The following is a 12,590-nucleotide window of genomic DNA, read 5'->3' on the forward strand; positions in this document are numbered from 1 at the left end:
AACTAAGGATCAGAGGAGTGACTCACCCCAGTTATGTAATCATAAATAACAACAGGCAGTTTGAATCTCTCCCCACTGATACTACACACATCTCAGTAAGTTTGTGCTTCCTGTTCTTTCTTAGATTACCCTAGGCTATGGGGGCTATCTTTTTTTATTTTGGTATCATGAAAGTACAATTACATGCACAACATTATGGTTACTAAACTATCCCCATTATCAAGTCCCCACCGCATACCCCATTACAGTCATTGTCCATCAGCGTAGTAAGATGCTGTAGAATCACTACTTGTCTCCTCTGTGTTGTACAGCCCTCCCCATGTCCCACCCCCACATTATATATGCTAATGGTAATAACCTCTTTCTTTTTCCCCGCCCTTATCCCTCCCTTCCCACCCATCCTCCCCAGTCCCCCTCATTGTGATTTTAATTTGGTAACTGTTAGTCCATTCTTGGTTCTGTGATTCTGCTGCTGTTTTGTTCCTTCAGTTTTTCTTTGTTCTTATACTCCACATAAGAGTGAAATCATTTGGTACTTGTCTTTCTCCACCTGGCTTATTTCACTGAGGATAATACCCTCCAACTGCATCCATGTTGTCGCAAATGGTAGGATTTGTTTTCTTCTAGTGGCTGAATAATATTCCACTGTGTATATGTACCACATCTTCTTTATCCATTCATCTACTTATGGACACTAAGGTTGCTTCCATTTCTTGGCTATTGTAAATAGCACTGCAATAAACATAGGACTGCATATGTCTTTTTCAAACTGGGCTGCTGCTTTTTTAGGGTAAATTCCTAGAAGTGGAATTCCTGGGTCAAATGGTATTTCTATTTTTAGTTTTTTGAGGAACCTCCATACTGCTTTCCACAATGGTTTAACTAATTTACATTCCCACCCGCAGTGTAGGAGGGTTCCCCTTTCTCCACATCCTCACCAGCATTTGTTCTTGTTTGTCTTTTGGATGGTGGCCATCCTTACCGGTGTGAGGTGATATCTCATTGTGATTTTAATTTGTATTTCTCTGATGATTAATGATGTGGAGTATCCTTTCATGTGCCTGTTGGCCATTTGAATTTCTTCTTTGGAGAAGTCTTCTCAGCTCCTCTGCCCATTTTTTAACTGGATTATTTGCTTTTTGTTTGATGAGGTGTGTGAGCACTTCATCTATTTTGGATGTCAATCCTTTATCGGATATGCCATTTATGAATATATTCTCCCATAATGTAGGATGCCTTTTGGTTCTACTGATGGTGTCCTTTGCTGTACAGAGCTTTTCAGCTTGATATAGTCCCACTTGTTCATTTTTGCTTTCGTTCCCCTTGCCTGGGGAGATATGTTCATGAAGAAGTTGCTCATGTTTATGTCCAAGAGATTTTTGACTATGTTTTCTCCTAAGAATTTTATGGTTTCATGACTTTGATCCATTTCAAGTTTACTTTTGTGTATGGAGTTAGGCAATGACCCAGTTTCATTCTCTTACATGTAGCTGTACAGTTTTGCCAACACCAGCTATTGAAGAGGTTGTAATTTCCCCATTGTATATCCATGGATCCTTTATCATATATTAATTGACCATGTATGTTTGGGGTCACATCTGAACTCTCTATTCTGTTCCCCTGGTCTGTGGGTCTGTTCTTGTGCCAGTGCCAAATTGTCTTGATCTTGATTACTGTATCTTTGTAGAAGAGTTTGAAGTTGGGAAGTGAGATCCTCCTGCTTTATTCTTCCTTCTCAGGCAGGAATGCTTTGGCTATTTGGAGTCTTTTGTGGTTCTTTATGAATTTTAGAATTATTTGTTCCAGTTCATTGAAGAATGCTGTTGGTGGTTTGATAGGGATTGCATTGAATCTGTAGATTGCTTTAGCAGGATGGCCAATTTGACAATATTAATTCTTCCCAACCAAGAGCATGGGATGAATTTCCATTTGTTAGTGTCCTCTTTGATTTCTCTTAAGAGTGTCTTGTAGTTTTCAGGGTATAGGTCTTTCACTTCTTTGGTTAGGTTTATTTCTAGGTATTTTATTCTTTTTATATAATTGTGAATGGAATTATTTTCCTGATTTCTCTTTCTGCTCATTCATTATTAGTGTATAGAAATGAAACAGATTTCTGTATATTAATTTTGTATCCTGCAACTTTGCTGAATTCAGATATTACTTCTAGCAGTTTTGGAGTGAATTTTTTAGTTTCTTATATACAATATCATGTCATCTGCAAACAGTGACAGTTTGACTTCTTCCTTACCAATCTGGATGCCCTTTATTTCTTTGTCTGATTGCCGTGGCTAGGACCTGCAGTATTATGTGAATAACAGTGGGGAAAGTGAGCATTCCTGTCTTGTTACCAATCTTAGGGGTAACGCTTTCAGCTTCTTGCTGTTAAGTATGATGTTGGCTGTGGGTTTATCATATATGTCCTTTACTATGTTGAGGTACTTGCCCTCTATACCTATTTTGTTGAGAGTTTCTATCATGAGTGGATGCTGAATTTTGTCAAATGCTTTTTCAGCATCTATGGAGATGATCATGTGGTTTTTGTCTTTCTTTTAGTTGATGTGGTGGATGATGTTGATGGATTTTTTGAATGTTGTACCATCCTTGCATCCCTGAGATGAATCCCATTGACCGTGGTATATAATCCTCTTGATGTATTTTTGAATTCTGTTTGCTAATATTTTGTTGAGTATTTTTACATCTATGTTCATCAGGGATATTGGTCTGTAATTTTCTTTTTTGACATGTCTTTGCCTGGTTTTGGTATTAGAGTGATACTGGCTTCATAAGTGAGTTTGGAAGTATTCCTCCTCCTCTATTCGTTGGAAAACTTTAAGGATAATGGGTATTATGTCTTCTCTAAATGTCTGACAAAATTCAGCGGTGAATCCATCGGGCCAGGGGTTTTGTTCTTGGATAGTTTTTTGGTTACCAATTCAATTTTGTTGCTGGTAATTGGTCTGTTTAGATTTTCTGTTTCTTCCCTGGTCAGTCTTGAAAGGTTGTATTTTTGTGGAAAGTTGTCCACTTCTTCTATGTTGTCCAGTTTGTTAACATATAGATTTTCATAGTATTCTCTAATAATTCTTTGTATTTCTGTGGTGTCCATTGCCATTTTTCCTTTCTCATTTCTGATTCTGTGGATGTGTGTAAATTCTCTTTTTCTCTTAATAAGTCTGGCTAGAGGCTTATCTATTTTGTTTATTTTCTCATAGAACCAGCTGTTGGTTTCACTGATTTTTTTCTATTGTTTTATTCTTCTCAATTTTATTTATTTCTTCTCTGATCTTTATTATGTCCTTTCTGCTGACTTTGGGCCTCATTTGTTCTTTTTCCAGTTTCAGTAATTGTGACTTTAGACTATTCACTTTGGACTGTTGTGCCTTCTTTAAATAGGCCTGGATTGCTATATACTTTCCTCTTAGAACTGCCTTCACTGCGTCCCACAGAAGTTGGGGTGTTGAGATGTTATTTTCATTCATCTGTATATATTGCTTGATCTCTGTTTTAATTTGGTCATTGATCCATTGATTATTGAGGAGCATGTTGTTAAGCCTCCATGTATTTGTGAGACTTTTTGTTTTCTTTGTACAATTTATTTCTACTTTTATGCCTTTGTGATCTGAGATGTTGGTTGGTACAATTTCAATCTTTTTGAATTTATTGAGGCTCTTTTTGTGGCCTAGTATGTGGTCTATTCTGGAAAATGTTCCATGTACACTTGAGAAGAATGTGTATCCTGCTGCTTTTGGGTGTAGAGTTCTGTAGATGTCTGTTAGGTCCATCTATTCTAGTGTGTTGTTCATTGCCTCTGTCTCCTTATTTTTTGTCTGTTGGATCCGTCCTTTGGAGTGAGTGGTGTGTTGAAGTCTCCTAAAATGTATGTATTGCATTCTGTTTCCTCCTTTAGTTCTGTTAGTATTTGTTTCACATATGTCGGTGCTCCTGTGCTGGGTACATAGATATTTATAATGGTTACATCCTCTTGTTGGACTGAGCCCTTTATCATTATGTAATGTCCTTCTTTATCTTTTGTTACTTTCTTTGTTTTGAAGTCTATTTTGTTTGATAGAAGTACTGCAACACCTGCTTTTTTCTCCCTATTGTTTGCATGAAATATCTTTTTCCATCCTTTCACTTTTATGTACGTGTATGTCGGGTTTTTTAGCCTGTGTATGTCAGGTTTTGGGTGAGTCTCTCATAAGCAGCAAATAGATGGGTCTTGCTTTTTTATTCATTCTATTACTCTGTGTCTTTTGATTGGTGCATTCAGTCCATTTACATTTAGGGTGATTATTGAAAGATATGTACTCATTGCCATTGCACACTTTGGAATCATGATTACCAAAGGTTCAAGGGTAGTTTTTTCACTATCTAACCATCTAACTTTAACTCACTTATTATGCTATTATAAACACAGTCTGATGATTTTTTATTGTTTCCTTTCTTAGTCCTCCTTGTCCACTCTTTATATGTTAGGTGTTTTATTCTCACTCTTTAGTATTTCCCTTGACTGCTTTCGTGGATAGCTGATTTTATTTTTTTGCCTTTAGTTAATATCTAGTTACTCTGCTTTCTTTGCTGTGATTTTATTTTCGCTGGTGACATTTATTTAGCCTTAGGAGTACTTCCATCTTGAGCAGCCTCTTTAAAATACCCTGTAGAGGTAGTTTGTGGGAGGTAAATACCCTCAACTTTTGCTTATCTGGGAATTGTTTAATCCCTCCTTCAAATTTAAATGATAATCTTGCTGGATACAGTACTCTTGGTTCAAAGTCCTTTTATTTCATTGTATTAAATATATCATGCCATTCTCTTCTGGCCTGTAAGGTTTCTGTTGAGAGGTCTGATGTTAGTCTGATGGGTTTTCCTTTGTTCGGGACCTTTTTTCTCTCTCTGGCTGTTTTTAATACCCTCTCTTTGTCTTTGATCTTTGCCATTTTAACTAATATATTCCTTGCTGTTGTCCTCTTTGGGTCCCTTGTGTTGGTAGATCTGTGGGCTTCCATGTTCTGAGAGACTATTTCTTCCCCAGTTTGGGGAAGTTTTCAGCAATTATTTTTCAAAGACACTTTCTATCTCTCTTCTCTCTCTTCTTCTGGTACCCCTATAATGTGAATATTGTTCTATTTGGATTGGTCTCACAGTTCTCTTAATTTTCTTTCATTCCTAGAGATCCTTTTCTCTCTGTCTGCCTCAACTTCTCTGTATTCCTGTTCTCTGATTTCTATTCCATTAATAGTCTCTTTCACCTCATACAATCTGCTCTTAAATCCCACCATTGTTTGTTTCATTTCTGTAATCTCCCTCCTGACTTCATCCCTTACCTCTTGCATATTTCTCTGCAGCTCAATCAGCATGGTTATGACTTTTATTTTGGATTTTTTTTCAGGAAGATTGGTTATATCTATCTCACCAGGCCCTCTCTCTGAGGGTTAGGGGCCTTAAGTTCCTTAAAATTCCGAGCCTGCTGGGCTGAGTGTGCCAGGATGATTTTTTCCACCTGTTAAACCCTTGAGTGATTTTGGACTGGATCAGGTTCTTCTGCCTTTCATGGTGATAGAAGTGATTGCCAGCAAGTGGCACATGTGTCAGCTGGGAGAACAAAGTCCCTTCCTGCTTGCTTGCTTGCTGGTTGCCTTGCCCTTCTCTGCTGTCTGTGGCAGTTAACTGCACACAGGGAGAAGTCTCTGAGTTTATCCCCTAAGCTGCTGTATGTGGGGCAGCCCTCAGGGTAGCCTAGGGCAATGGCAGGGGTCACAGATGAGCAGCACATGTTCTCCTGTGAGAACAGTGCCCCTTTGTTCCTTCCTGACTTTATATCATCTTCCTCTACTTGTGCCAGGTGGCTGTGTGCAGGGGGCAGCCTCTGGGTCTGGCCCAGTTAGCTGCACACTGGGAGAAGACTCTGTGTGGTTGCTGTGGGTGGTGCTGCTCCCTAGCTGTTTCACAGCAATGGCGGGTCAGCCGGTTTCTTGCAGTGCCAGTGGGTGGGAATGAATGGCAGGCTGCTTATTGCTGTGAGGGGCTTTGGAGCTGCCTTGCCACCCAGGGGGTTAGGGCACCTTAAGTTCCTTAAAATTCCCAGCCTGCTATGCTGAGTGTGCCAAGACAATTTTGTCCACCTGTTAAACCCTTATCCCTTTAAGACTTTTAAAGCACCCACTTTTTCTTTGTACCAGGGCAGCTGGCTGTGGGTACCTGTTCCCAGTCTCAGTCTCATATTTTACTTTTCCATTTCTCTACTATCCAGTACACCATGCAATGTGTGTCTGTGCTCCCAGTGCAGATTACTAGGGCTGGTTATTTAGCAGTCCTGTGATTCCACTCTCTCTCCCCTCTGATTATTTTCCTCCCACTGGTCAGCTGGGGTGGGGGAGTGCTTGGGTCCTGCTGGTCACGGCTTTGTATCTTACCCTTTTCGTGAGATGCTGAGTTCCTACAGATGTAGATTTGGCCTGGCTGTTGTACTGTATCTTCTGTTCTCTCTTTTAGGTATAGTTGAATTTGCTGTATTTTCATAATATATATGGTTTTGGGAGGAGATTTTTGCCACCCTACTCATGCCGCCTTCTTGAGAAATCTCCTATTGGAGCTTTTTAAACTGAAGTGTGTGTGTGTCAAAATCAACTCTTTCCCTATCTGGTTGAATTATGACCTAGCCTAAGATTTGCTTTGACTCTAATCTGCAAACTGTAAAATCACTCTAAGCAATGTTACCGAATTCAATGCACAACCTGTTTGCCAGTGTCTATGTCTTAAAAAAAAAAGAAAGAAGAGAAAATCTCTCAAATCTTGCTCTCACATCTTTTTCCTCTTTGACAGATGAAAATATTCTTTTTAGGTGAAGGTGGTCAAAAGGTAAATACTTACAGTTATAAGATTAAAAAACTATGGGGATATAATATATGTCATGATGACTATAGTTAATACCATATCGTATATTTAAAAGTTGCTGAGAGTAGATCTTAATTATCATCGTAAGAAAAAAAGCTGTAATTACATGAGGTGATCGATGTTAACTAAACATTCGGTAATCATTTCACAATCTATACATATACTGAATAATTATGTTGTACACCTTAAACTAAAACAATGTTACATGTTAATTATATATCAATAAGACTGGGAAAAATCTTGTAAAAATATATTCCCTTCTGTTTTTCATTACAGTATATCCTTCTAATTCACATACCATCCTCCTCCCTGAAAATTACAGAAATATCCCCACAGCAAATTTTTATAGAGGGAAATCTGTAAACTTCTAAGTATTTTGCAGGTGAAAGAGTATGATTTTTTGCCTTATAGCAATCTTATTACATAAAGGCTTCTGAACAAAATAATTTAATTAGCACACTTATAAAGCTATCTTGGTAATTACATTGATACTAAAGAAAATTATACATCAGCTCACCTTTGGGAAGTCACTGTATAGTTTATGCTAAAATTGTATTTCTCAACTTGGGACAGTTTTGACCCCCAAACACACTGGCAATGTCAAGAGACATTTTTGGTTGTTAGAGTGTCAGGGAGAGGTAGAGGGGATATCACTGGCATCTGATGGCTAGACATCAGCAGTGCTGCTACACTTATTAGAATAAACAAGTCTTGGTAAATATGTCAATAGTGACTTACTATAAAATATGTACATTTACTTTATTCTTTACCTACACATCTCTTCCTTGTTAAAATAGAATGGGGATTACAGGATGCTTGGTCTTTTTTCATATTTGTGTTTACTTCTGAAATGAAGGAAATGCCAAATACTTTGAATAAGGCCATTATGATACTTTCCTGAAATAAAAAGCTATAAATCAAACTCAGTCTATACCTCAAGATCCACGACTTTTGACTGGTATACCAAGAGCTAACCAGAACCATTTCAGCTACAGCATTATCTGGTATTCATTTCCTCTTTGTAAGTCTGGCTTTTCCTAGATGTGCAATTTGTTTTTCCTCTTTGTAATTTTCCAGTAACACTCAAACTCATGAAATTCTTTTCATAATGATGAGAACTATCAGGTAGTTTTCCTTCAACAGCTGTCAAATTCCTTTAAATTGCAGTGAAAAATTACTTTTGTGACAATAATTTCTTTATTCAACAAATATGTATTAATTGTGTGTATAAGACACATTGTCACTACTAAACAAAACATCCGCAAATATAGTTACCTACAGTCATTTAGTCCCAATAAAAAAGTCATGTGAGGTTCAAAATTGAAAGCAACATAGCACTCTGATGAAGTATTAATGGAGTTACAGAGGAAGAGATTATACACATTTGTTAGAATCAAAGAAAGTTATCTAGAGAAGCAGCACTTAAAACAATTCAAAAAATGCATAGGATTTGAACTGGCAGAATTTTTCGAGAGGGAAAGCAGACAATTCAAGGTAAAGTCAAACAAAGGGCTGATGTAGATAAGATTGTAGGCTGTGTATAAGGCATGTAAGAATAATCATCTGCAAAGGAGTGTTGATGGGAGTACTGTAGGGATTTATATTTTCAAAGTCATGAATGTCATGCTGAGGAGTTTGGACAATGCATTAGAGGAAATAAGAAATCATCTCGGTTTGTGATCAAGTGAGTATCAGGCTCAGAAACAAGTTCTAGGAGATATTTGGCCGTGTGTAAACTGAATGCATCAGGGAGGAATTAGAAGCAAAATGTCTCTATTGTAAAGTTGAGCCACAAGGAAGATCTTGAGGAAGGAAAAGACAGCTGTATAAATATAGATAACATTTTTGTTTATTCTAATTCATAAAAGTCTACGATTGTGGGCTTTACAATACATTACTTTAAGGGTATTTTCTCTACATCTCACTAATCCTAACTTATATTTTAGCTTAAAATAATTGTTTCTCCAGTGTTTTATTCTAGTTATTAGGATAACTATAAAATATTTAGGAACTGAAAGCATTTATAATTTATAAAATTTTAATTTAAATAAGAAATAAAATTTAGGAATTTATCAAATGAAACTTCTATGTTAATGGTCTGATGTGGTGATGGAAAATGCAGTTTTAATTTGCTATTGCTGATAGAGTTAGTTATATTCTGGAGGACAGAAACAAATTCAACTAGTTGATAGCTTCAACACTGGAGGTGGATTACAAGGAAAAGGCATCAGGAAGGCTACCTGCCAAATTTCATCACCAGATGGGATACTGTGACACTTCTAAAGCTTTTTTTTTATAGAAAAGGTTGCATATCATCATTTTAAAAGACAAAACTAAAAATCAGAATTCATTTTTTTTCTATTTTCAAGCTATTTATGTTTTTGAAATTATTTTAAAGAAAATTTATCAAAGGTATCATGAAATGGATTCATTATGGGGATACAAAAAGAAATAATAATAAAAAAAGAAATGTACACATTAATATAAAGTTGTTTTAGGTTTTATAAATCTGCCATAGGATGGCCTAAGCATTCAATGTTTATTTAGCAAACATACAGCATTAGTAGATGATATATGGTTGAGTCAAATATGATGACTTAAAATAAAATTATTTAGCTTAGTGTGAAAGTTGATATCTCATTTCCTGTTTGCTAGCCATTTAGTCAACTATCAAGTTTTATTTTATTTTGTATGCTATTTAATCTTGAAAATAACAATTAAATAAATAAACAATACAAATTTTAAAAATTACAATAATAGTCCTTAAATTCAGTGGTGTATTTTGAAATATATTCAAATCCATAAAAGTCAAATAAAAAAAACTGAACAGTTGTAGTAGATTGTCTCCACGAAAATTTCCATAGGATAAGATTTTTTTGTAGCTTTTATTAATTGGACAGAAAAAACATTAAAAATTGTTTTTATTTTCCTGATATTATCAAATTAAATTGTGATTTTTATCAGTGTGGGTGAAGAGTACATGACCTAGGCAAAATTATAAACAATCTCTTTATATATTGTTTTTCTGTATTTCACAGGTTCCCTGTTTGTATTCTCAAGCTTTTCCATTTTCTTTCATAATATATAGACCTCATAGAAGTATATGCTAAACTTCTTTGCATTTATAAGATATGATATAATATTATCTTCCTAATAATAGTAATAATAGAAAGACAAGCACTTACACTACATTAGCTGACTGAATACCTACCAAAATATATATGAAGTAGGTACATTTTTCAGATGAGGAAATTGACGTTTAGAGTGACTAACACTGAAGTCACAGAGGGGAGCTTGGATTCCAGGCTAGCCTTATCTGACTTCAGAACTTGAACTTTAAAACTGAAATATTGATTTTCAAGATCTCACTGTATTTGAAAATATGTTTTCTTAAAGAGTTTGTACTTCACCCCATAGGTTGTTCATTTGTATTTGGATACCAAATATTGTGGTCTTGTAAAAGCACAGCCCATCCGGCTTTAAGCATAGATAACACACAGCCTCAAAAAATTGGCAGACTCAGATCACTGCCCACTCGTGAGCTCCAGTATGGGCATCTTAGACTTGAACCAAAAATTAAATCACAAATTATAAAATCTAAGGCATCACAAAAGAAAACCGAAAAGGCAATATGGAGGGTAGAATAGAGCTTTCTGCAATTCTGTAGCAGTCACTTATATCATCAGCCTAAAAAGAAATGTAAAGTTAAACTTTAGTATATTATCTGAGTCCAAGGGTCTCAATTTTAGTTTTTGAATTTCTTTTTGAAAAAGTTCTATTTTTTAAGAATATATTTCATGATTTTTTTATTCTTTGAGTTTTTCCAAAAAACAAATAGAAATTTACTTTTGAAACTAGACTTAATATTATCCTATTTTGCAATTATGATATAAAAACATTGGAATTTTTATAAATCAAGATATATAATAAAATTACAATGGTGTTAAATTTCCTATATTATGAAAAAACTTGCTACTTTGGTATTCTATGAATTACTTCAGTATTAATTCAACCCTAACTCGTCAGTTATCCCCAACTATGCTGAAAGGAATGACTTAATAAGGAAATGGTAGTAGGATGAAACCATCCAGAGTGGCGGTGTCCACTATAGTGACAGCTAGCCACATGTGGCTATTTAAAAGTAAATTGATTACAATTGAATAAAATTTAGTTTTTAGTCCCTAGTCACAAGATCTTTGTTCATCACAAGATCCACATTTCAAGTGCTGAGTAGTCACATGTAGCTAGCTATTGGCCACTATTCGGGGTCAGATACAGAACATTCCCATCATCACAGAAAATCCTATTAGACAGTACTGGTGTGGAGGATTATGCAAGGGTGTTACCAATCATCACTGTTCCCTGATCCCTATTTACTTACAGGGCTGCTCAGGTTTTGCATTTTCTTTCATGGTGGTAGAAAAGAAGTCTGGAAATAAAAACACCATCATTGTAGTCCTATTTGCACGTTTGTTGTTTGTTTAGCTTTCATGATCTCAGTTAAGAATTCAGAATATTTCATTTTCTGCCCATAACAGCAACAGAAAAAAATCAACAGGAGATAACTCAAAATTATTGACAGATCAGACAAAAAATGCAAAGAGAAAATAATAGAACTCAAGAATGCAATGATGATGATGAAATGAAAGAAAATGATATTCTAGAAGAATTTCATCAAACTCAGAAACCTGTAAGTGAACAATCTGTTTCTAAGAAAACAAAGGAAGGGCTTTATCATACACTAGTTTGCAACATGATTTTGCTGAGAGGGAAATATGACAATGTTCTTTCACCTTTTATGATTTTGTGCCTACAAATTTATACAGCTAAGTGGAAAAATGCTAAAAACATTTAATGATAAATTTAATTGGTGCTTATAAGTCTAAAAATGAAAATGTTTTGCAATTACAGAGCAAAGATATTTTTCTCTTTTTGCTAATATTAGGAAGCATCAAGGTTTTTTAAAGTGTTGCATTCCATCATTGCAAGTTCAAGAAGAACCAAAGGAATAACAAAATAGGACACATAAAGATGTATCTGAAATATGTTCTCAGAATATGTAATATGGAAATATTCTAGGATTATGCATGACAGTTTCCCATTTTGGATATATATATCATCAAATCCAGGGAAATATGAAATAGAAATTCAAGATTGGTATATTTAAATTCCTATTAAAAAGCCTAATAAAGTTGTTTTTCATTATCCTTTCATTAGTATATCTATACATTATTCAAAAATAATTTAAAACTTCAAAAACTAAAAATAAAATGTCTATTGGACCCAGATTGTGATGGTAATTATATTCTCTCCTAATATATCAAGGATTAATGTAATAGTTCACCATACTGATTGATCATATTTACCTTAATTACAAATGTAATCAAATTTGTAACAGTTTATAATTACAAATTTACAAATATAAACAAATTACAATATTGAAGAAGAAAATCTGAGGGATGATACTACCTATCTTCAAATTAAGTATAAAGCTACAGTCATTAAGACAGTGTGGCATTTGTGAAAAAAGTTACCAAATAGATCAATGTAATAGAGTAAAGAGAATGGAAAGAAACCTACATCAATATAGTCAACAGATCTTTAACAAAGGAGCAAAGCAATGCAATGGAGAAAGGATAGTCTTTTTAACAAATGGTGCTGGAATAACTGTACATCCACATGCAAAGACATGAATC

General features: G+C 35.1%; 1 protein-coding gene across 5 annotated transcripts in view; it reads right to left on the bottom strand.

Moving 5' to 3' along the window:
* The window catches only part of CADM2 (cell adhesion molecule 2), a 1,133,262-nt gene that overhangs the window by 125,307 nt on the left and 995,365 nt on the right, over positions 1 to 12,590 (bottom strand). For 3 of the 5 annotated variants that reach the window (XM_037001690.2, XM_037001692.2, XM_037001688.2), the window contains one exon: positions 11,276 to 11,323. The exons of the other annotated variants lie outside the window; for them this stretch is intronic. In XM_037001690.2, coding sequence (XP_036857585.1) covers positions 11,276 to 11,323 — 48 coding nt within the window. The remainder of the gene's footprint in view (positions 1 to 11,275; positions 11,324 to 12,590) is intronic. 5 annotated transcript variants of the gene reach the window in all.

This window comes from Manis javanica, chromosome 3, assembly GCF_040802235.1.
Source record: "Manis javanica isolate MJ-LG chromosome 3, MJ_LKY, whole genome shotgun sequence".
Lineage (NCBI taxonomy): Eukaryota > Metazoa > Chordata > Mammalia > Pholidota > Manidae > Manis > Manis javanica.